General features: G+C 28.6%; 2 protein-coding genes across 4 annotated transcripts; both read left to right on the top strand.

Annotated features, from left to right (window-relative positions):
• Nucleotides 1-355: 355 nt before the first annotated feature.
• LOC109596706 (uncharacterized) lies at nt 356-6522 on the top strand. 3 transcript variants are annotated; one of them, XM_020012277.2, is made up of 4 exons: nt 356-488; nt 3471-3756; nt 5844-6069; nt 6129-6522. In XM_020012277.2, exons 2-4 carry the CDS (start codon nt 3475-3477, stop codon nt 6335-6337), a joined length of 717 nt encoding a protein of 238 aa, XP_019867836.1. In that variant the 5' UTR covers nt 356-488; nt 3471-3474; the 3' UTR covers nt 6338-6522. The 3 variants fall into 3 exon arrangements, with proteins under 3 accessions (XP_019867836.1, XP_019867834.1, XP_019867835.1); XM_020012275.2 differs by lacking the exon at nt 356-488 and adding an exon at nt 3112-3416; XM_020012276.2 differs by lacking the exon at nt 356-488 and adding an exon at nt 3131-3404.
• A 9454-nt stretch (nt 6523-15976) lies between these two features.
• Nucleotides 15977-25278, top strand: LOC109596728 (uncharacterized). The gene is made up of 3 exons (XM_020012304.2): nt 15977-16130; nt 20195-20441; nt 23527-25278. Exon 3 carries the CDS (start codon nt 23527-23529, stop codon nt 24310-24312), a length of 786 nt encoding a protein of 261 aa, XP_019867863.2. The 5' UTR covers nt 15977-16130; nt 20195-20441; the 3' UTR covers nt 24313-25278.
• The last annotated feature ends 862 nt before the right edge of the window (nt 25279-26140 follow it).

The following is a 26140-nucleotide window of genomic DNA, read 5'->3' as shown; positions in this document are numbered from 1 at the left end:
CCATGATTTAGAGTAGATCTTACAAAAAACACTTAAATTAGTTAGACAACAATATTGTTAAAGATAGAAAAGGAACATTTGTTTAGTTTATTTCATTTGTTGAAGTATTAGCGTGGATGGAGGCATTCTACCTCTTAAGAGATTTACGGCACCACCCACTTCATCCCTTCCTAGAAACCGAGATTGTAAAAACGCTGGTTTTCATTTATTTTGTTAGGTTTTATAGAATTTCTGTACAGTTCAAACAAAAGTTCCGTTGGTTTTTCTTAGTTGGTGAATTATTTATTGTCTATCGATCGTTGATTATATTTATTTAAACTATTATTATTATAATACTTCTATTATTTAATTATAACACTTGACGTGAATTTAAATTATATTCCCGTGTTATAAATTATGATCAAGTAAAGTTTCGGTTTTGTGTGTATTTTGTGTGATAGATAACATTAGTTAAAGACTGGCTAATTTTCCCACTATCATCAATACAGGTTAGTAATACTGAAAGCAGTGTAGAAATTAAATAGTCATGGATATCTTCCCTTTATTTTAAAGTAATATAATATAAGAAATCAGAAACACGCTTACATGTTTCATTTTTATGGGAGTGTCAAAATGTAACCAATATCTCTATACAGCCTTTATTCTAGGTAAAATTCTTGGAAAAGGGCAGAAATAGTAGGAGGCAATATAGCAAATTAATGCTTTTTTGTAGTGTTAAGCATAATCGAATGATTCGAAGTAATTGACACATATAATCGTATGATCATTCGATTATGAATAACCAAATATTTCGAATGAATGGATCTCTTATTTCGATAACCTGATTCTGCATATTTTTGTTGAAGTTTAATGTATAAATATGATATTTGATGACCAAGTGTTCGGCCGTACTCGGTATATTAACACACTATAAGCGGGTAGCAAACTAAGTTGTTGAATAATAACAAAAAATAAGAGATAATTCTTTTAGTTCCGTATGTAAATCAATAGAGTAAAATTAGCTCCTCCCGCTTTTAAAGTAAGTACATTCAAAAAGGTAAAAATTACCCGGCCAGCTAATAATCAACTGTTCTCGAGACGGGTATTTTTACCCGACCCGCTTATAGTGTGTTAGTATTATATCACTCATAATCACTCATCACTACTTTTTGGTATATTCTGGTTTAAATCATACTAACGGATGATTACTTATTACATAATATACTATTTAGTCTTAAATAAAATATAAAATTAATTACAATTTTTTCGCCAAATTGCGGCTGCCTGAGAAAATAAATTTTTGTACCATTCTTTTTACTTTTCCGAATTTTTAAAACTAGTGAAAATTGAAAATTGGTGACAGATAGCCTGACAGAAAATATTACAAATCATAGCTACAAAAATATAACTGTAAGTAAATAGTCAGTATAATAGTTGCAACATTTCTTTCATTATATTCTTATTTATTTAATTTAATGAACACGCAGTTGCTGAATCAACTTTTCTAACCGCTATTAATATCACAGAATATAGTGTACTTGCAAGAAGGTATTGTGTAATTTGTGTGCTTAATTATTATTAAGGTAGTATTTGTTTAATTTTATATAAATTTATTATAAAAGTACTCTCTAGAATTAAAATTTACTTTATTATTAATATTTTAAGAATTTTTAATAAATTATTAATATTATGCCCAATTGGTCGTCTTTGGCTGTTGCGTATATTTCCGAAGCACAAAAAACTTAACTTAACCACATATATACGAAACTGATGATACGTGACTGATAATTATTCATTATTATTATTTATTATTATATTTGACAAAAATTATTACTATACTGTTTTGTAGATTCGGCTGCAAGAGAGAGCTATATATTAATAACATATATGTACAAGTGAGACAACAAATTATCTGTCTTGGTGGGTTGAGCAATATCATAAATTAACCCTAAATTCAATGAATTTACATATTTTAAAGTAAAGCTCTTGTTAGGTAAAGTAACCCAATAATTTGTAGAACACTTGTGAAACATTTATAAATTTGTATTTATATTTTATTTTAAAAATAGTAGTGGAAAAAGTATGGAATATTTATTTACTTGTTACAAATGTTACTTAATGTTTTCTCATATCTGTTGCAAATCTTAACATATCTAATTTACTTCCAAGATATGTCCATTAAACACAATGATCAATATAATCACAGGTTTTTTTATTATGTTTTATATAAATTTGTCCCTAAAATGTCATCTTAAATAATGTATCATTTGTGTTATATTAAATGGTCTAATTATACGTTCAAAGTGTGACCCATTTGAAAGTGGGACACACCCATACAATTTGTATTTTTAATCCGATTCTGAAATGTTTTTCATTTGTAAAGCATGAAAATATGTACTTATAAACAAAATGTCGCTTTTTTACCACAAAACCAAAACACACTGAATAATTTTTTAGACATAAAAATTGAAGAAATCATACTAGCAAATGTTTTATAGCAAATCTAACTAAACCATTGGATTAAGCCGTCCCTAAAATGGGTATATATTGATTTTCATAAAAAAATATGCTCATAATTCTGCGGAAAAATTAAAAATTATATTCTTCTCTGATTATGGAATAAATTATTGGAAATACCACAAATTATATTATTTTTCTACAATATTAAAATATCATACTAATAATTATATTCTTCAATTTTTATACATAAAAAGTACTCAGTACGTTTTGGTTTTATTGGAAAAAAACAACATTTTATCCATAAATGCATATTTTCATTTTAGACAATTGAAAAAAAAAATAAATATAAATTTAATAAGGGTGTCCCGGCCACACTACATGGTTGTTGTTAGTGTAACCATAGAATGTATAGTTAGTATATTTTTTCTTTAATGTCGAAACGAAAAATTCCTATAATGAAATTTCAATCGATAAAGAAGGTTTCTAAATTCAATTTTCTAGTACTATCGAATACTACACAGAGATGTCTCTGTAAGCAAAAGTTTCAAACGATTCTAAGGTAGATTCACATATTAGACCTTTCTCGTTATAGCATTTTTGCAGGGCTAATTTATTAAAACGTTTTTATTTGTGCCTCCTTCAATAAAAAATATTGTAACAAAAGATCCTAATTACAATCGTGGTTCCGCCAAGTGTTATTAATTAAATACGACCCAAAACAGCCGCAACGGCGGAATTTTCGTGTTTTACCCATAGGAACTGGGGAAATCCACCTTTTGCGCGGATCCTAAACAAACCCTGTCCTAAGTAAAAACACAACTGTATGCGTTATCAAATGTTTGAGGTTAAGTGTAATTATGTTCGTCAATGGCAATGCGTTTACTGTAGTATAAAATCTAGTTCTAAAATCTATCAACCATAGGATATATATACATAGATGAAGAAACGAACGATACTCCAAACCGGTACTTTAAATTGTAAATACTACAAATATGTGACTATATTATTGAAAAAGCTTGGTTGTTAAATAGGACAATGACAACACCGTGCCACACGACAGATAATAAACAAGATATATGGAGTATTTCGGGAACTCATAACAGGAATGACAATATGGTACCACCGCCGCCATCAATTTTGGAATACAACGCTAGGATGTCGAGACATCGCAAAAGCATTTTCGATAATGCAGCCCCCACACAGGATTGCGTAATTTCAGGACGCGGCAGAGGTAGAAGGAATATTTACATTATTTCTGAGCAGACTCCCCATTCTAATAGTGTTTACAATGAGGACATCATTACGAAAATCAGAGAGGTAACTTCTTAAACTTTCTCTTTTGCATAATGTTTTATAATTCGCTAACGTAAAAATAACTTACAAAACAAATTGTTGCTAGGTCTCAGAACCGACAATGAATGTACCATTTAATATTTATTAAAAAAATCTATGAAGGAAACTTTTTAGTTATGATGAAATCCTGGAAAATGATTTTGTTGTATTTGTTTTTTTCTAAATTAATCATTTATTGGCTCTATACTTTTTTCTGTGATTCAATTTAAAATACACCTATTTGACTAACACGATAAAAAAATTATCTTTTTACACGAATTGTTTTGTTTTAACACGATTTTCAATGTTCTATAATTTTTTCTTGAATCTAATTTTATTTTTTCAATTTATAATTTATTTTTTATAAAATATTTAATGAATTAAAATGTGTAAGCACGAAATAAATTCTTAAGTAAACTCTAACAAGAATTTTTTAATATTGTATACACCGAATTCTCTTTTTACACGAATTTTTTGAGAACGTTTCTATCGTATAAAAAGAGAATTTTGTGTATATGCCTTAATAAAATAAGTAGAATAATTATTACCGGTATCCACAGGGGGATGCTATAAAAGGGCAACTTTAATATGTCTCTGTTATTGAGCTGTTCAAATATTCTGATTAAGCGTTCTTTGATATACCTGTGACAATAGTTCTTATTTTTAATAAATAATAATGTTGTTTGTATAGGTATGAATCTAACAAGAACGCAGGTCACCATCTGATCGCTTTACTTCTACTTTTCGGATGTTGTTGCCTGTTTATGTTATGAAGCCGTATTTGAACTATGTTTATATGATAGGGGTATTGCTGTCTGATGCATGTAAATATGGAATTGAAATGTTTCTTATTTCGGAATTTATTTCTACAAATAAATTCATGCATATATGATGGGAATAAATTGTCTGTAGTACCAAATTGGCGACGAAGTTTCCTTTTGCGTCTCATCCACATTTTGGATATGACCATATTATTTTCAGAATTAACGAAATTTTGCTGGTGGACGATGACTTCATGTTGATAAACTCTGATATATGTTGTTATATGCCCTGCAACCATTTGACACTATTACTGTATCGGGTAAAATATACCTGTTTAAATTATTACAGTTAAATTCTCAAAATACTTTATAAAAAAAGAACTAAATCGAAAATTCTGAAAAAAAAATGTAAGTTTAAATTGCATAAAAAGCACATGCACATCAAAACGTATCAACTAAACTTTCAATAATAGATAAAAGCATATCTGTCGAGAACGAGAAAATATTTACCAGAGCCTTGCCCTATACCATCAAACGCCCCCGATGATAATTTGGGTGGAAAATTTTAGGCTCATCTATTTTCACCACTTTAGGCTCTTGAACATCATCGTTCCACCCACCTAAAACTTGGGAATTGGCCTCTAAATGCTCCTCGACAGAAATTGCACCAGTCAACTATTGTGTGGTTTGTGCTGAGCAACTGATACGTTTGCTTCGCTTTTTATGCTTTCCTGTAGCCTCTGCAGGTCCAATGATAACCATTTTACCTGATAAATGTCATTGCCATATTGCAGGGAATACAGTGATTATCGTTTCTTAGTACTGTAGTTTCTACGTTGCTGTGGAATCCAAATTATAAATATTTATCATTTTGCCTGTATCTATAATTTCAGCAGGATCTATTATAACAGTGAGAACTGGTCCTGGTATAGTAGGAAACAATATTCAAAGTAAAAAAGATCGTTTTTATATTTTAAATATTATGTGAGATAAATTTATGAGTAAAATTATTCCAATGAAAATTTTATAATATATATATAAGTATAAAGCTGAAAATGAATAAACTAGTTAATATCTTAAAAATTACTTATCAACTTAAATGCATACTAACCTAAATAATGAACCTCAAATACTATATAAAAATACAAAAATAGAAAATAATGAAATGATATGAAAATGAAAACAGCGTAGGAAACACGTCGGTGTCGGACGTCTAGAATAAACCCATACTTATCAATCGCAAATACAACATTATCACAGACTACTTTGACCAAAAATTCTTTAAATAAATAAAATGTTTTTTATGAACAGACGTCTGGTTATGGGTACTCCAATGATGTAATAGTGCAAGTGGCAAAATCAGAACAAACCCGCCTTCTGAATGAAAAATCGAACTATCTAGTGAATCCATCAATTAAATTAAGACCCGCTGCCAGCAGAAATAGTCCAAACTCCTCAAACAGATTCACCTCTAGTTCACTGACTTCGTCAAAAAAGCATAACTCAAAACAGATTATTGATGAAAAAAGTACTGAAGGTATGTTACTAATTACTAATAGTGTCAATTAATTTTAACTTGGATTGTATCAATTCTAGGGACGACTTTGCCATTGAGTATATTGAGAAAAAATGCCAAACAAGAACACAGACAGAAAATTGTGTATCCGCGACCGAAAAATGTGGTAACGAGTTCTAATACTGAATCAAAATCGGTACCAAAGCAAAATGAAACCATCCCACAGGATAAGAAAGAAGAAACCCAGTGGCTTAGTGGATGGGGAAGTACTCCAAGACCAGTATCCTAGTGACTTGAGCTACCTATTTGCAGATGAATACTAATGGTACATGTTTAACGTATACGTACGTGTATTTCATTCATTTTTTATTTGATTAGGTCGTATATTTTTACTTAATTATAACTGAGAATTCTCACCAGTTAAAGCGACCTAGACAATATTTTTATAAATAAATGAATTTTTTACATAAATTAGTTTTATTTGTTTAATTCTCATTTATGCATGCCTATCATCCAACCAAGGTCTGCCATAATTTTTTTTAATCAACATAATAATAATTGTATAATATTATTATCGTGTTCACAAAGGATAATATATTTCACATTTAAAATGAAAAAAAACCTAAATTATGACATACTAACCAATATTTTATTATTATTATTATAGCGAATTAATTAATTATTTCCCACAATATATTTAAATATTTGCACCAACAAGACGTGTAAGTTCAATTTTGTCTGTTGTATTTAATTGTCTGCTTAGGACAATTATTAATTCACATTTGTGGGTATTATAGATTAATAAATCAAGACATCATCTTTTGTTTTCGATATTTTTGGAACATTCTACACATGCTATTAAACTAAGTTAAATCATTATCAGGTATATTTGATATTTAATTATGTTTTAGTGAATCAAATGAAATACATTTATTAGAATAATTTGATTTTTAAGCTGGCGCTTTCTACACGAATTGTTTTGTTTGAACACGATTTTTTGATTTTTTTATATAATTTTCTTTTCTTCAAAGTATAATTTATTTTTTAAAATGTGTAAGCACGATATAAATTCTGTGAGCTTTAACAAGAATTTTTTAATATTGTTTACACCTAATTATCTTTATTTTATATTTTATATTTTATATTTTATATTTTATATTTTATATTTTATATTTTATATTTTATATTTTATATTTTATATTTTATATTTTATATTTTATATTTTATATTTTATATTTTATATTTTATATTTTATATTTTATATTTTATATTTTATATTTTATATTTTATATTTTATATTTTATATTTTATATTTTATATTTTATATTTTATATTTTATATTTTATATTTTATATTTTATATTTTATATTTTATATTTTATATTTTATATTTTATATTTTATATTTTATATTTTATATTTTATATTTTATATTTTATATTTTATATTTTATATTTTATATTTTATATTTTATATTTTATATTTTATATTTTATATTTTATATTTTATATTTTATATTTTATATTTTATATTTTATATTTTATATTTTATATTTTATATTTTATATTTTATATTTTATATTTTATATTTTATATTTTATATTTTATATTTTATATTTTATATTTTATATTTTATATTTTATATTTTATATTTTATATTTTATATTTTATATTTTATATTTTATATTTTATATTTTATATTTTATATTTTATATTTTATATTTTATATTTTTATATTTTATATTTTATATTTTATATTTTATATTTTATATTTTATATTTTATATTTTATATTTTATATTTTATATTTTATATTTTATATTTTATATTTTATATTTTATATTTTATATTTTATATTTTATATTTTATATTTTATATTTTATATTTTATATTTTATATTTTATATTTTATATTTTATATTTTATATTTTATATTTTATATTTTATATTTTATATTTTATATTTTATATTTTATATTTTATATTTTATATTTTATATTTTATATTTTATATTTTATATTTTATATTTTATATTTTATATTTTATATTTTATATTTTATATTTTATATTTTATATTTTATATTTTATATTTTATATTTTATATTTTATATTTTATATTTTATATTTTATATTTTATATTTTATATTTTATATTTTATATTTTATATTTTATATTTTATATTTTATATTTTATATTTTATATTTTATATTTTATATTTTATATTTTATATTTTATATTTTATATTTTATATTTTATATTTTATATTTTATATTTTATATTTTATATTTTATATTTTATATTTTATATTTTATATTTTATATTTTATATTTTATATTTTATATTTTATATTTTATATTTTATATTTTATATTTTATATTTTATATTTTATATTTTATATTTTATATTTTATATTTTATATTTTATATTTTATATTTTATATTTTATATTTTATATTTTATATTTTATATTTTATATTTTATATTTTATATTTTATATTTTATATTTTATATTTTATATTTTATATTTTATATTTTATATTTTATATTTTATATTTTATATTTTATATTTTATATTTTATATTTTATATTTTATATTTTATATTTTATATTTTATATTTTATATTTTATATTTTATATTTTATATTTTATATTTTATATTTTATATTTTATATTTTATATTTTATATTTTATATTTTATATTTTATATTTTATATTTTATATTTTATATTTTATATTTTATATTTTATATTTTATATTTTATATTTTATATTTTATATTTTGTAATTTATATTTTATATTTTAATTTATATTTTCTTTTCTTTTGAGTGATTCTGAACTTCTTCATAGAGTTCATTCATATTTAACAGTCTTTTTGTATGGCTGGCCGGTCAAGGCATGAGACGTACTCCTTGAGAACCGAACCATTCTTTAACTAACTTAGACGTGTATTTCGGGTCGTTGTCGTGCTGGAAGGTTCACCTTAAACTCATGTTATCTTCGGAAAATGGAAGCATATAATTCTGTACAAGGTCACAATAAACAAAACGATCCATTATCCCGTCTAACTTAATCAGTGGGCTCATGCCAAACCCAGAAAAACATCACCATGCTTCACAGGGGGTCTAGTGTACTTGGGATTATACCTTTCATTAATTGGTCCTCTCACCTATGAAAAATGCCATCAGATTTGAATAATTGGAGCCGTTCCATATTCTTTTGCAAAAAGTAGTTTTGCTGATCTATAATTTCTATAATTGAGATGAGTACCATAAAACCATATTCTAGTTTTCGTTTTATGGTACTCACCAACACACTGAGTTCGTTTATTTTTTGATTTATGCGGAATGCACATATATAAGTGTGGCAAACAACAAGCGTTTTTGTTTTCCAGTCCAAAGATCTGTTAGTCTTGCGTTTTCTACTAATTTTCTACTCCTTCTAGAGTATCCCTTTTGTTAAAATTGGAAATCGTCTTCGAAATGATCGATTTGTTTTAGTTTAAATCTGCTGCAATTTTACTCTGCTTTTCATCATTTCAGAACTTTTCTACAATTTGTTGTTTAATTTGTATTGATTAATAGTCACTTCTAGGCATTTTTAGCTTTAAGAAACGATGTCTGACACAGAAATAAATTATAAAATCAATAGTATTGAATATAGGGTTTGGTTGCTTTACTTATAAACCCTTCCCTAATTAAAATGTTGTATAAAAACTATGTAAATAAAGATATTCGTGTATAAATTGAGGTATCTATGTGTAAAAGGAGAATTAGGTGTATTACTAAACAATATATTTTTATCAAATTTATTTATTATTTAAATAATTTGAAAATTAATGTCTTTACTTTCTCATAAATTTTGACTATAAATTTTTATGAAAAGAAATATTATTACAAATTAAAACTATAACTAAACTGTAACCAATTTATTCGATTTACTCCGTTGTAACAACTGTATTTTTCATTTTTAAACGATACAGGCGTTACACAACAATGTGTGTCTATTTACATATGTAACAAAATTGTATTAACTGATATATTTCTTCACTTCAGTATTTTTTATTTGTGTATTTAACAGTTAATACAGCTAGAGATATTGAATAATTCACCTTATTTTTTATAAGATAATTATACAAATTATATTCTAAATATAATATATATTTGACACATAAGAGTACGTTGAACTGTTCCGCCCTTTTCAAACAAAAGCTTTATGCACTTGCTCAAATAGTAACGTACATACCTAAAAACCTAGTAATTAAAAACTGCTTAATCCACAATTAATGATCAAAGAACCTTGAAACACACGTCGCTCGCAATTTGTGTTGAAAATATAATTTTCTCTAATGGATAGACCGAAGAGATAAATATCATCTAGTTGATTGGCTCGATCGTCGCACGATTTTAATTCCGTTTCCTTCGGTCGTTATTCAGACGCGTGGATTCCTGAATAAATACCGGAAAACGGGCAACAAGTCGCCGAAATTGTTTTGGCTTGATGCAACTTCATGTACTGGGGTTGGTTTTAATATAATCGATTAACAAACCTGGTAAACATGATTACCATAAATCTATTTTTAGACCGCTTTTAATTTTCGGTTTATCATGCCAGAATCGTTGAATATTTGTGTGTTATTAAATTCTTCAAAATCCTGTTTAGTCAAATTGTTTTCAGTGATAAATTCGTTGGGTGAAGCAAAAATATAAAAAGAAGGATTGACATGTTCTAGTTGGAAAGATGGACGATAACGTTATTTTCTTGTTATTAGATTTTTTCCTTTATTCGCCGGAAGACGATAGCTCAGACGTCGCAAAATTAGAACATTAATTATGGGCTTAATCTAACTGGAAATCAATCAAATTGCTTCTAGAACTAATTTCTCGATCACGTGAAAATTAGTGCAGTAATAAATGACCTCAAATTAAGTTCCAATAAACTTCTTAACAAAATTAAATTTTATCTGCTTAATTTCTTACAAAAAAATAGTGTGAAGAAATTTCTCTATACAGATATTAAGTGAAAGAAATAAAGACGAACAATAATCTCTCGTTTAACAACCTCATTTTTCCTATTATTACGTATTAAACATTTAACGATTTTCTCCGACCATACGATGCACTAACATCCAAGTCCCATTCAAACGTTATTAACTTGTGCGAAAATATGCGATTTTATCGTAAAATTAATGACGAATAAATATTAATCACTCAAGCCTCATAAATACTATTTTATGATACTGAAACCCATTAGGGTATCTTTTTATATTGGATTATAATCTCTATTAAAACAATTGTTTTTTATTATTTTTATATAGTTAATCAAAATATTTATGTCTTTAGAGGTCCCAAAAGTAATTAATAAATTATATTTTTAATTAAATGGTGTAATGTTGAAAGTATTCATCGAGAGAATCTTATTGATTATAGACGAGCTCAAATCAAATACACACTTAAATTGATACGTAGAAAAAAAAACAGTGAAACGCCATCAAGGGATAAAGAAGCCATTTTGGTCCTGGAGATGTGAGATAATCCACCCGCATCAGGCTAAATTGTATTGGCGTTTATTTTGGAAAGTCGGTCCTTTAAGTATATCAAGATTGTGCGGCTTCATATTCCCAACAATCCACGGTCTGTTACGATAGATAAAATTTCGAGTGTGCCTATCGATTTTCACTTATAATCTGGTTAAATAATGAGTTGCCACTGGAAATCCGAATTGTCTATTTGCTTTGCTAATAGGTCGTAGATTTGTCACATGGACAAATTGATCTGATATCGATGCATGGTTCGCTGTGGCCGTGTTTTTCGGATACAATGAAATTGCAAAGTTGTGAACGCATTCAATGTGTCGACCGGTCGTTTATTATGTTTTTCACACGTGAATTGTATTTTTCGAGTGTTTCCGCTCATCTGGACATTTTGATCAAGTGGATTTTGAATGAAGTGAATTGATGGCGATGTTAATCTTCTTTACGGATTAGTTGATTGATATGAATACTTTTTTACAATTAATAAATTTAAAATAATAAATATTTTTTTATCATAATGTAATTAAATTGTTGAAGATTTATGATCTCAATACATACAGTATTTAATATAACAAGAGCGGTTTTTATTGCATAGAAATATTAAAACTTTTTATATTTATTTTATTTCTTCCATATTCAGTATACCTAATTCTCTTTTTACACGATAGATATGTTCTCAAAAAAATCGTGTAAACAATATTATTAAATTAAAAAATTATATTATAATATAAATAAATAATATTATTATATTAAAAAATTCTTGTTAGAGTTCACTTAAAAATTTATTTTGTGCTCTTTTAATTAAATATATTATAAAAAATAAATTATACTTTGAAAAAAAGAAAAGAATATAATAGTATGTGTTTCAGGAGAAATTCATAGAATATTGAAAGATATATTTTTTCCTATTTAAATAGTGTTGAATCAAATTCATGTAAAAATATAATTAGATGCATCAAAAACATCAATTCAATACAATTATTATTTTGTTCAGTAAATTTTTTTTTGCTTCACCTTCAGCAACTATTACCCTTTCCCATCTAGACACAAGATCATATATCATTTTTGTAAAAATTTGATTTTAGAAATTGAAGAAGTGTATGACCTCGTTTTCCAAAACCTCTCTATTTTCAAATTCTTAAATCACTTCTGACCCGTCCGTTTAACTACAGTATCTTCCCCAAAGGCAGAGCATATCTTACGCCAAGCTTCAGCCTTGGTCCAAGTTTGAATTCATAAAGTAAACAAGCACGGCCAGACTCTAGTAAAGATTTTGCACTTTAATTGAAATTAATCTAACTTATCAAATATACTGAATGATACACCTTGACATAATGAATATGATTCATAAAAGTAGACAATAAAGAAAAACCGCAATTTTTTTGATTGTCTGATAATTTCCATATATATATAAACAATTATTTTTAGATTTAAACATTTATTGTTGTAGAGTAAATTATTTACAAGAATATAGTAAAAATTTTTCTCGTATACAGAAATGATTTCAAATGATATTGAATTTAGTTTAAGAGTCAATTAAATGTAAAACAAAACGTAATCAAGCAGATACTCCTGACATTACGTTTTTATACAATCGGTAACATGCATATATCAGTTGGAAATTTTGCGGGAATTAGCAAGACATCAGTTGGTATGTTAGCGAGCCAGGATTCAAAAGTGAATACTAAGCGTCGTCATAAGTTTATAATTTTTTGTCAGAGCACTTGTCAACATTGGCAACGCCTAATGTGCGACCCCCTCTTTTAGTTTGGGTTAGTTGAAAATTAAGCTGCTCTCCAGAGTTACACACAAATTACGTAATCCGAGCAAAATAAACTAAACAACTCATGATTATGGTAGTCCACCATACAAAATAATTTCCTACAGAGAAAGGTAATACTCAAGAGTCTAAACAACTGTTTTATTATATTTCCTGATTTTCCCACGTAACTGAAACCATTGAATGCACATATATTAAAATTTAGCCTCCTCGTGGAAATGGAACTGAACAATTTCGCAACAGAAAACGTGAAATGTTCAAACAATTTGGGATGCAAGACTGCGAGTTATTGACATTGTAGCACGGTGACCAGATTTATGTCATAATCAGACAATTTTTAATAACAGCAGAATTAAAATTAGAATTGAGAATAATGATTTTTGGAACTGTTATATTGGATGACGCTGGTTATGAGAATAATTATTATAACATCATTGCCAAATTCAAATACTCTTAATTTATACAATAAATCCCATGATTTTGTCACTGGGAATGTGTGTTTCATTAGAAGTTTCAAAAATAATAATTGTTGCAACATCGACACAATACATGACATGTATTGGAAGAAAGAAAGAGACCACCTACTAAAATTGAAATAATAATAAATAATATTGATAATTTACCACCATTATAAAATGATATAAATAATAGAACTAAATAAAATGCAAAATTATAATGTTATAATATTTGTTTTATTTATTTTATCGAAAGTTCTTCTTTTCTTCCATGTCTTTGATTTTTAAATCATGCTCTCTCGTAGTGAGAAGTTACAGTTCCACATGTTTAAAATGAATGGTAATATATTTGCAAAAATGAGAGCAAAGTATGTTATGTTTATATCACTTTAGAACATGGTGGTGACAAGGTGTTAATTTGGTATTTGTACAATTGGTACAATGACATATTGCAATTCATTCCTTCATTTATCATTCGTAAAGTTTAATATGCCACTAAAATTTCTTTTCCAACACGATAACGACACAAAATACTTCAAAACTAAGGAGTGGCCGAACAACAACAAATCGAAGTTTTAGAATTACCAATTCAATTACCCGACTTAAACCCTATATAAATTTTATGTGAAATGCTGGAAAAGAAGATTCGAGGCAAGAAACATAAAAATCATGATCTCTTTTAAGAAATTCAAACTGCTTGGGAAAATATCTATGATATTTGTTTGTACTAGCCTCGATGATATATTATTTTCGAAGAAAATTTAAGAAAATAAATCACGTAATGTCCGAAATACAAATTTTTATTTTTCCTACAATTTTCAACTTTCAAACCTTCAATCACAATCACAAAAATTTTGTGATATTTTGTGTTCATCAACTGAAAAAGTGTATTATACTGTTTTTAAAAGATTTTATGCTATAACTGTAATTATATCAACTAAAATAATTTGTTTTTTTAGATCATCAATTTAAAATATTACAGTACAAAATAATATCAGATGTTACGAAGTTTATGCTGTTATTGTTCTGTACTTCTTTTAATCAGTTTCTATCATAACTGTCTATCAGTAATCATGTCCTTTTTCCAATGATGTTGACCTTGTATATCATTTTCAGGTTCTAAATTGGGACAAAATTAATCGAAACAACAATACAATATATTTTTAAGAACATCTTGTCTTCTATAGTTTTAAAAGTAGTAAATTCTTAATAATTTTTACATAATTATCAGCCTGTTTGTGAATTCATTATCTTTCTGCATCAGCTTATGGATTCAAAGGATTAAATGGATTAAATAAATGTTTTTTAATATTTTAGAAAAACAATTTTGGTAAAATGATTGGATTAGCAATATTCATGAAATTACTGCGAATTTTTTCTAACCGAGCAGATTGATTGTATATAATTTTCCGATCTTGCTCATTGAAATAGTAACCTCATAGACAAAAAGAGAAAGGGAATTTGGCATCCGATCAAAGAAGACAACAAGAACAAATTGTCATGCTTAAAAAATTCATTTCATTTTTATTTCATTCAGTTGCAGCACGAAATAAAAAAAAAGTACGAAATGAAGTATAATACATTGACGTACTTAATACACATTTATGGGTTCAAAATATTTGTAAACATACACGAATAATCAACAAAGTTAGAAATTTTGAACAAGACGAAAAAAATAATCTTTTTCATGTTTGTTTACTCAATTATTATTTGTAGTCATATAATGGCTTAAACTGTTCCGTTATCTTCTCTCTGCAATTAAAAAAATCGGTCTAAAAACAAATTTTCAAAAATGTAACATTTTGATAATACTCCTATAGAAAAACAGATTCATTTGGTTAGAAAAAGTTCATACATTAAAAAATTAAAAAAATTAAGTTAATTTAAGTTACAGTGATACGAAATAATTCAACCTTTTAATTAGACGAAACCTCGAACTCAACCAACATCACCAAGCAATCATACAGCATTGATCAGTAATCGGTTGCAATATCGCGACGATTCCGTCGCGATGTCCCAATTCCGGCGTCCAAACGGGACACCGGTGCATTGCCCCAGTAGTCCTGAATCGTCCCGTAAGTTTTCGGGACGGCGGCGGAGTTTGGGGGGCGCACTGGGATCAATACTGCGTGGAACCGCCCATTTCTAGTCTCGTCGCCTCAGTGTTTCCACGAAAATCCCGACGACTAGACGTAGACAAGCCACGTCCAGTCGACGCGCGAATCCTTCATTAGTTTCATTGTTTCAGTCCGGTTTTGGTCCTGGTACTCGATTAACGAGTGGTCGTGCTTCTACGGCCGAAATTGTTCAAATCCTTGGACGAGGTGAGATTGGTGTGAGTTTTGCCGGGATTTATTTTTGTTTTGTTTTTGTTTTCAGATGTACAACTTATTATTTATTTTGATTTGATTTCCTCTATGATTTGTTTTTTTTTTTGTTTACAATAATTAGTAAAATTAATCAAGATTAAAGATTTAACTTATGCATGAAATTTTTGAAATTTCATACATTAATACATGGATTGATTTAATTAATTAATTGTATTAATTAATAAACAGGTGGTTTATTTATTTATAATAGAACGATTCATATTTAATATTTTGGTAATAACTATGACGTAATTTTTGTTGTGATAGATGAAACATTAATTTATGGTTTGACAATCTCTTTATTGCGTCTCTAAATAAAATGTATTTAATTATATAAAAATATTGAATTTTAACATTCAACCAAGATATTTTGTCAATTTAATTTTAAAATAATACAATTAAACAAAGAGATTATATAACAAAGTAAATACGTAATATAAAAATAAAAATCTACACACAAATTAAATTTTACAGCAATTTTGAATTAATTAAAATTTATTATTACTATTAAAAAAAAGTGAATTTGGAGAAAAATATTTTTTATAAAAAAATTATAAAATTCAACAAATTTTTTAAAAATTAATCTCAAAATATAATTTGATTTCAATAAAATAAATATATTTTTGCGATTTTTATAAAATATTTCAAAATAAAATATATTTGAATAAAAATTACAAAAATAATTTTAAAATTAAAATTAAATTAAAATTTTTAAATAAATTAAAAGAAGATGATAAAATTAAAATAAAGTAACAAAAATACCATCAATACTTAGAACAAATTCAAGACAATAATGTGTCATAAGTAATTAAAAATATATTTAAGATTCTCGTTTAGTTTAATTGGGATTGAAATTTAAAATATCATTGACATAAATATTTAAAATATATTAATAAAAATAATGAAATCTCTTATCACTGCAGGGTAGAAAAAGAAAAATCTATATACATCCTGTAACAATTTCTTTATTAGAATCGTTTTAAATCTTTTAAGCATCGTAATAATCCCTAAACATTTGGGATTTCCTGCGTGAAATCCGTCCCAAGTTATAAATTCAACTAAAATATATTTTTGATTATATTCAACGGTTTCAAATAGAATCATATAAATTTAACATCTACTGAATGTATCATGTATTATAAATCTAAAAATATTGAAATATTTCTAATACAAATGAATTTTTGTGTAAAGTAATAAATACTCTTTCTAATAATAAGATTTTTAAAATCAAACTATGAACTTGGAACTAAAAATTTATGTACTGAATATAATAAATAATTTTTAATTGGTTTATATTTAAAGCTTATTCTCAGTATATGAAAGATCAGTTATAGAATTATTAGATATCAAACTTAAATAAGACTACAATATATTAACAAACTTTCTTCTTTCAAATTTGGGAATTACAACTTCCTTGACTGAAAAACAAGCAAAAGTAATAAACAAATATATTAAGATTGCAACACATCATGTAACTTTGCACAAAATACAAAACACTAATATTTATTAAGTCTGCGACATCCAAACTATTCCCTTGACGCCGATTAGTTTAAATTAAAATCCTTACGCTCCTCGCTGTTATACCATTAAAGATTTACGATCAAACTACAATTTGTTTTACTCTAGAACTCTAAATAAAGATTACAGTCGCACTAAGCTGATTTTATTACAATTAAATCTTTTGACCTTTGACCCTTTGATAAACGTTGATAGGGCATATTTGTGGCGGATAAATAACGTTTTTATGTTGGAAATTCAATATCCAGTTAACAAATATTTGCAAAAAGAGGCAGATACCTGATTGGTGGTAACGTTGATGAGATTAAAAGATGAAATTGATATCAACGGAAATTTAAAAACCTGCAATTCGACTGGGGTTTAACCGATCGTGATTGATGAACGAAAAAATGATAGATTATACCAATAAAATAATTTCTTTTTCGTAAAATAAAAAAGTTCACATCAGGTAGTGAACAAATCAAAAAGAAAAAAGACACAGGTGCAATACAATAGCATTTCGGTTGAACGATGAACCCGATTGTCCTTCATAAATTACAAGGGTCCCCCCAAAAAATACCTTTCGCACCGATCTCATATTTGAACAATTTTTTATTTGGTCGTGACATGCTTTTCCAATCTGGCATTTCAGTTATTGATTCAACCCAGTACGTGCCCGGGAAATCAATGCAATTTATTATTTATCAGCGTTAAAACTGGAGCAAAAATACGGATTGTTTTAGTTGATGAAGTTGTGTGTCCGGAGATTCGTTACATCGTCAATTATGTGTTGGCTACGGGATACTAATGCCGTCACATAATACTTGTTTGTCGGTTTGCACAGGTTCGAAATCATACGGTGTCAGTTTTAATTAACTGGGTCGAACACTCCGAGAAACCGGATATTGAAAACTAAATTGGTTTGAGAAAACTTTACGGATGTAATTATATGTTACTTGAAACTGTGTAACAATTTTAAATAAATCACGATAAGTTCTGAAAGAAGGCGCCACTGTCCTCGTATCTACAATAGACAACCCATAAAATGCCATGTAATCTCAGTTGCCAGTCATACGAATACAATGCAGAACCACAAAGATAAAACACGTTAAACTGGGACAAGAACACAAAAGTAAACGTTTGTCAACGGTTTTACCTGTCCAGATAAATTCACCCCGTCATAAATCTTAATTTCCGGCCAATTTAACCGCGGGTACTTTTATATTTGTGAAAAGGTCACAGTTTTGCATGTAATTGTACTACGTGACTTGTTTTTTTATTGTTCAGTATCATGTATCCACCATCTTTTATCTCGAATGAAAGAGGGGTTGAATTGCGGACCGAGTTTCCAGAGCCTGGGCTGCAAATTATAAATATTGAACGGGTTTTTCTTTGCTTTACGTGATGTTTGCGTTTGAGGGCGAAAACTGATTGTCACAATTGATGGAATGGGTGATCACCAATTTATGGGGAGTGAGGTGAATTTATAACTGGGACAAATTGTGTTTGCTTTTTTTCTGAGATATTGTATCAACTGATAATGGAGAATTTTTTCGACCATTCACACTGGACAGTCGGGTTCGATAGATAATGTTCAATCAGGCAGCATCATCCCTGTTGCCGGGCGCAAAAGTAGGTTTTCGCACGCCCGGGAGGGAAATAAAAACATTATCGCCGCCTAATGCGATACGACGGCTAATTAAATGCGTTGCACTAATCCTTTAGGAATCAATTCGTGTCCCTGGAACGATCCGCGGGGAATCCGGGCAAGGTAAATAGCGGAATTAAACTGGATTCATTAGGAGGGAGAGAATTAAAATCGACCGAAATGGAATTTCATCATTCCAATTTTATTTTTATGTTACTGAATTCAGTACTTATATTATAATTCACTGTAAAAACCGCAGCCATTTTGAATTTGCAGGCCGCTTCCTGTCACATTAAGACGGCAATATACGTACACAAAAAGATTTTAATTTACATATTTTAGGCAAACATTTTATTTGCTTTCCCTTCTAGGTACTTTTGGGCGTTATTATTAATTGATAAGGAGTAATGGGTTTTTAAAAGGTGTAAAATCAAGGAAAAACAAACCATTGAAGGTCTTATAAATATTCAAATAGGAAAGGGTGAAACCAAGCCACACGCAACGTTTAGTTCCGTAAATGTCTAAATATCAAGAGGTCACAATAGGCGCTAAATAAATAATTGAATAAAAATAGCGTGATTTTTTTCTATCCAGTCGTTTTCCGGTTGATAAATCGTCCGATCTAACATTGTTATTCCGGATGTTTACCGGAAAAGGTCCAGTAAAGGCGTATAAAATAAACGAAGTGGAATCTGAAAAGAATATTGAGTAGACTATTTATATCATTTAGTTCCTTTCGATTAATTCGTCTTCAGAAATAATACGAAATATTCATTTAATAATACTGATTTTTGTTAATGTTAAAGGAAAGTACACCCTGTTCAGATTCACGAAAGCATCCAACCTGTACATTTACAAACACTTCTTTTTTCAGGTTCGTCAAGCGTGCGAACGGCCGTTTCGTTGTCTTCCATCAAGATTGTCGTGAGGCCAAAAATAAATATAACAACCAATTGTTTAGTCGATGCCGAAACCGATGTAGCTTGTAGATTTTTCCGTGCGACCTGATCATCACCTCAGGGACCAAAGGAGACGTTCCGTGTCCGGCGACCGGATTTAAGACTTGAAGAGATGTGAAATGAAATAGAAGTTAGATCAGCAACTAGAACAACACTAACAAGGTTGGTGGTGTGTTTGTGCAACCCCATTGAATATTGATGTTGTCCCCAGTGGTTGTTTTATGTAACTGGTAGATCGTTTTGTTCTCGTGCATGTGGTTTGTTTTGTTGGGTTGTATAGCGGTATTTTTCAATTGGGGAGGCTGATCGATTGGAAGGTGCGTCTTGAGACAAGTTTTCCAACTTGGATTGGAAAGTTCTGAGTCAATTTAGATGGTATTAAAAGTCGTAGAATTGGATTTAGTTCTATCAAAGATTCTCACAAATCATTATAAATTTAAATAACTGTACTAAAAAGAAATTACTGAAAAATTATTAACTTCTGTTATAATATATATTCTAATACAGAAAACAACACTAATAGTAAAATATTTTTACCCATTTTGCCAGAAAGTACAAGGAATGGGTCCAACTCTACATAAAAAATTCCAGAATGTTCCTACCATAACTGTTAACATTTATTGATACTGTTATAACTACAAGTTTGCCATAAAGATAAATATTTAAAACTAGGCAAACGATTCTAATAAATAAAAAATTTAACAACCCCTTTAATAAACAATTGTAATTCATGAGGGTAAAATAATGACGGTTAAACATGTCCATAAACATTCGTCTGTTCAGGCGTCAAACAAAATTAAACACTTTTTTCAACCGCTCTAGAGAAGATTTAATCAAGTTTACGTTGCGAAGGTCAATTGAAAATCAATGGTAACTACGAGTTTGATGTACACAGTTCGAACAATGTTACATCAAGTCCGGGTGTTGTGCGGAATTGCAATTACAATTTGGTTTCAATTTTCCGGCGATCGATTAATGTTTATTTGCGTAAGTTTGGCAACTGAAACCGGTCTGTTTACTTTTGCCAAAGTTGTCTTGACCCCGTTCAACTTCCTGATGGTTTTATGGGCGTGACAACGATAATGGTCGAGCTGGAAAAATGGAAAAACCCGGAAATAACAAATATAATAATAAAAGCTTATTTTTCCTCGAACTTTCGGATTTATCTCCTATGTTCTGGCTCTCTGAACCGTCATAAATGTGTTTTGTTTTCGTCGTTAGAATTTTATTTGTTTTACTTTTAGATTATATTGTAATATTCGTAGTTTATATCGACTTTATTTGTATAAAACCTTAAACTTATTTATGATTACACAAATTTTCTTCTAGGTTTGTTTTAAGTAAAGTGGTGAAACGAAAATATTGAAACGCAATTGCGGGTTCCACTACATTTGTAGCAGGTAATACCGCCTCCATAAAATTTAACGAAGTGAAAAAGAATCGATCTCAATTCCATTAAGGATAACGGACGAAGTAATTTAGAAACACACATTGAACAACTGAACAGATAAGGTCCTTCATAATTATCATTTAGCCAAGACGTAGAATTTTTTAATAAGATGATCGATCACACTGAAAATGTAGAACACGTGTTTTCTTCCGTTCGCCGTAAATTTAATCTCCCTGGTCGGACATCAATAAAATATCAGCACCATTTATCAATTGGTGAACATCAATCTTGTTTAGGTCGTCAATCCGGGTTGTCGGGGCTGTTTTTCAACTGGATAAGAAAGACAAATCCTAATTGCGTCTCAAGTATTCAAAATTCAACAGACTGACTGAATTAAGATGGCGCCTCCATAATTAATAATCCACTCACAAACCCGAAACTCTCACCTGACTATCAGTCGTGAAGTTGCGTTCATTATCTATTAACCGGTCAATGAAATATGGATAATGGAAAGTCGCGCGATATCAAAAGAAACTTAACGACGAAATTTCTGGTGAATAGGAAAGTTCATCTGAAATTTAATACACAAATTTGCTAATGCCTCAAAGTAATTGTGTTCACATTTTTTCGTTATTAATCACATTAGTCTTTAATCAGAATTCAATTACTTCTCTCTAACCCCATTACGTTACAGTGCTTGGATAAATGAATTAATTAATAACCTTCATTTAGGAATTCTAGATATTAATTGCATCGACATGCAACTTTATTAAAAATCCGTTGCACACGTCGTTAAAGCTCCATTTTGCATAATAACGTTGGCCTTTGCATGAAGGATTCAATGTCGCAAGAATAAATCGCAAGGAAACATGCACCTCGTTTCTGTATTTACAAGGACCGTAAATATCGTCGGGTAATTTACAAGAGGTTTACACTGACAAGTTCTTTCTAACAACTCCCCAGTTTCACATTCTATTACCATTTGGTTTTCCTTTTTACTGCCACTTCAAAAAATCTCACAAAATCCTTGATCTATGAACTTCTTAGCAGTGATATTTTGATTGTTCTCTGTAAATGAGGCAGAAAAAGTTAATTTAATTTCTCAGTCAATATTCTTGGTAATGAATAGGGTATTTCCCCCGAGGTGACTGGAGCTAATTGAACCCGTCATATGCATTATGTCTTGGCATTGAAATTACACGGCAACAAAGGGTGTTTTCCGATACTGCGTTTATTCATCAATTTCACCCGAGGGTGGATGTTGTAATAATGTTACGCGAATAATTATCAGGTAAAGTAACTCCAAATTAAATTATAGTGTATTAACACAGTTTTATACACTGTTGACATGACAAAAAATTTTAAACTTTATTCAATTTCTTCACATTTATTATAAATACGTAAACTCAAGCAAATACTTGCAAATATTTACTAATAAATAATTAACTGTGTGCTTGTAATTTGTTTTAGCCTTTAGTTTTATTGCATGTGGCATGTTCTAGAAAGCCTCCGCTTGTTCTAAAGTAGTTACAAAAGTAATGTCCCTTACTGTGTGTATATAGATCAGATCAATCAAGACGCAATGTGTATCTTTGTAAATACGAAAGTAATTTCTAGGAATACCGATCCACAAGCAGTATTCAAAATCCACAACCGTATACACAAAGTGTCAGTATTCCTAGACGATCCGTTTTTCGAATACGACCGGTGTCGCCGTGAAAATTTCGCATACAATCCACGTACCACATGTGAATGTTACAGGGACGTTATTTTTGACAGTGCAAGTGTGGTGTGCCAGTGGTGTGCAGTGTTGTTTTTTGTGCATGGACTAAAACAAATCCCCCCTTGGACTTCCAGATGCACGGATCGGCTGGCCTGCACTCGGCCATGGCGATAAAACGCCAGAGGCGGATGCGGGAGCAACAGAAGAAACGGGTGGCCGAAAGGCGACTATCATCCAGAACCAGCATGGATAGCATGGATAGCATTGAACGGTTGCCCAGCAAACACGTGTCCAGTCACGCGCCCCCAGACGCCCTGGCGACATCCATCGGCATGCTGCATTTGGGCGTGTGCTTCCTGGTGTTGGGTATATTTTTGATCGGGTCCGGACTATTGCCCGACGATGTCGTTACTTGGAGAGGCGGGGGATGGTGGAACGAGCTGGTGGTGACAGGGATCTTCGTCACTGCTCTGGGAGTGTTTCTTATCGGTCTGAACAGGGTTATGAGTCGTAGGGAGGAGGACGAGTTGCAGGATTACGTGGAAAGGCAATTGACGAGATCCAGAAGCGGACATAGGTTGGAAAGAGACGTTGAAACTGGAGGTTTGACTACTAAGCATCACAGGAGATTTTTGGAAAAACAAAGGGAAGATAAGGACCGGGGTATAACTGAATTGACACCTGTGCATTCACCACATCAGAAAACCGCACACACCAACATTCACAACGGCGACATTCAACTGGAAAAAATATTGGAGGAGGATGTTTTCGAAAGACCTGAGATGGAATTCAGAAACTTGGACTTGAAAGAAACTATGTCCAACACTACTACTGCCAGTTTGAGCCCCGGGACTCCGTCCGAGACCAGGGAACTGATTTCCAATGGGAGGCAGTACAGTTTCAATTCCAGACAGTATTAGATGACGTGATACCACTGATATTTTCTCGAATGGGTTGAGGATTTTGACGGAGAATGGGAGATGATTTGTATTCAATTCAACCAGCTTCACGTTAATAAAGCGGAAAGTTAATCCTAGGCACGCAAATCGGGAATATTATGTCGTTCATCGATTGGGCCAAGATTAATAAATGGATCTCACACATCATATCAGAGCAGCGTGACCTATGATTAATTTTGGAGCTTGCTTTTCAGCTTCGGGTATCCGTTTCAAATATAAATCGTTTTTTTTTCGAATATAAACTATTTTTTATACAAATTTGACTTAGCCAATGGAAAGTATTCAATTTTCAATTTGTAGAATAGAAGGTGAGTTGTGGAATACTGTAGGAGTAATGAGTATGGAATATACACCAAATACTAAATATTACTAAAAATATATTACATACTAATAAATCTATAGTAAAGTAGGTATATTGAATTTATTTTTAATTAATAACCATATTGAAAATGTCATACTCATTGTTTCTATTGTCGCCAATCTTTAAAATAAAAAACTGTGTACAAAGTTATATTAATCTTATGAACGACTTTTCTATCTACTACAAAGCAATGTTTCGTAAGTAGCTTATATTAATGCTAGTTAAAATGCAAGTATTTAGCGTTTTCTGAAAACCTTGAAAATTCTCGTGTTCATATCCCAAAAAAACACAAAAAAATTTATATACATATTTACAAGGCACTTTTCACAAAATTAGCACTGTGATTTAAAGAAATATATTAAACACAATATACTTACTTTTATGTACATAGATTTTATAAAGCTTTAGAAAAATTTTGAAATATTTCTATAAGCTTAAAGCATTATATCTACTTCAAATTATCGTATTTGTAAGAAACTTGTCCATTAACAATTAAACCTGTTTACTATATTCAATGGTTTAGATAATAAAAATCCAGAATATCTGGACTTGTTTATTAAATAGTACAGCTAGTTTTAATTAATTACTTCTACATTGTTTTTAACCAGACAATCAACCAACAGCAAGGTGGTGTTTCCCACAGCTTTCTCCATCTTTTGTTTTCTTAAACATTTTCTCTTTGAAGGACACTATTATATTTCCAAAGATTTTTCCACTCATTTTAATTAACTACAAATTTAGTGATATTATTCTATGTAACCAACTTTTGTGATTGAACAAAAGGCTGATTTTTAAAATTTCTTCATGTTAAAATATTATATTTATTATATGGATGTTAAATGTGAATTTTTTGTTTTGAAAAGTTTAAATGTTGACCTGGATGTAACCCAACTGTTTGTTTATGTACAGGGCCTTAAAAAAATATTGCACCTTTTATTTCACAACTTTTTAAGACCCTTGTAAACTTTGAATAATATTTATGCCAGTTTGCTTTTGAGCCACTTGTTTATATATTTGTTCTAAAGCGTTTCAACATGTGCAGTAGATTCTTCCTATAAATCGCTATAAATTCTTTCTATTTCATATAAAAATTAAAAGGTAGCTTTATAGCTGAACATGCATGTTTTCTTACTTTTGTATATATAAATACATACAACCAATATCTCAATAAATTGTTTACAACCTAAATTGCATTTTATTTGTTTAATTAATAGACCAATTTGATTCCTTACTACTAAAATTAAATATTAACTAAATCAAAATCCATTATGTTATTATATATATATATATATATATATATATATATATATATATATATATATATATATATATATATATATATATATATATATAATAAAATTAACACTAATACGTATATTTATTTATTTATTTTATTATAATTTATTTTATTGCTACAGCAATACAGTC

Source organism: Aethina tumida, chromosome 1, assembly GCF_024364675.1.
Source record: "Aethina tumida isolate Nest 87 chromosome 1, icAetTumi1.1, whole genome shotgun sequence".
NCBI classification, from domain to species: domain Eukaryota; kingdom Metazoa; phylum Arthropoda; class Insecta; order Coleoptera; family Nitidulidae; genus Aethina; species Aethina tumida.
This window is presented reverse-complemented; position numbering and strand designations above follow the sequence as displayed.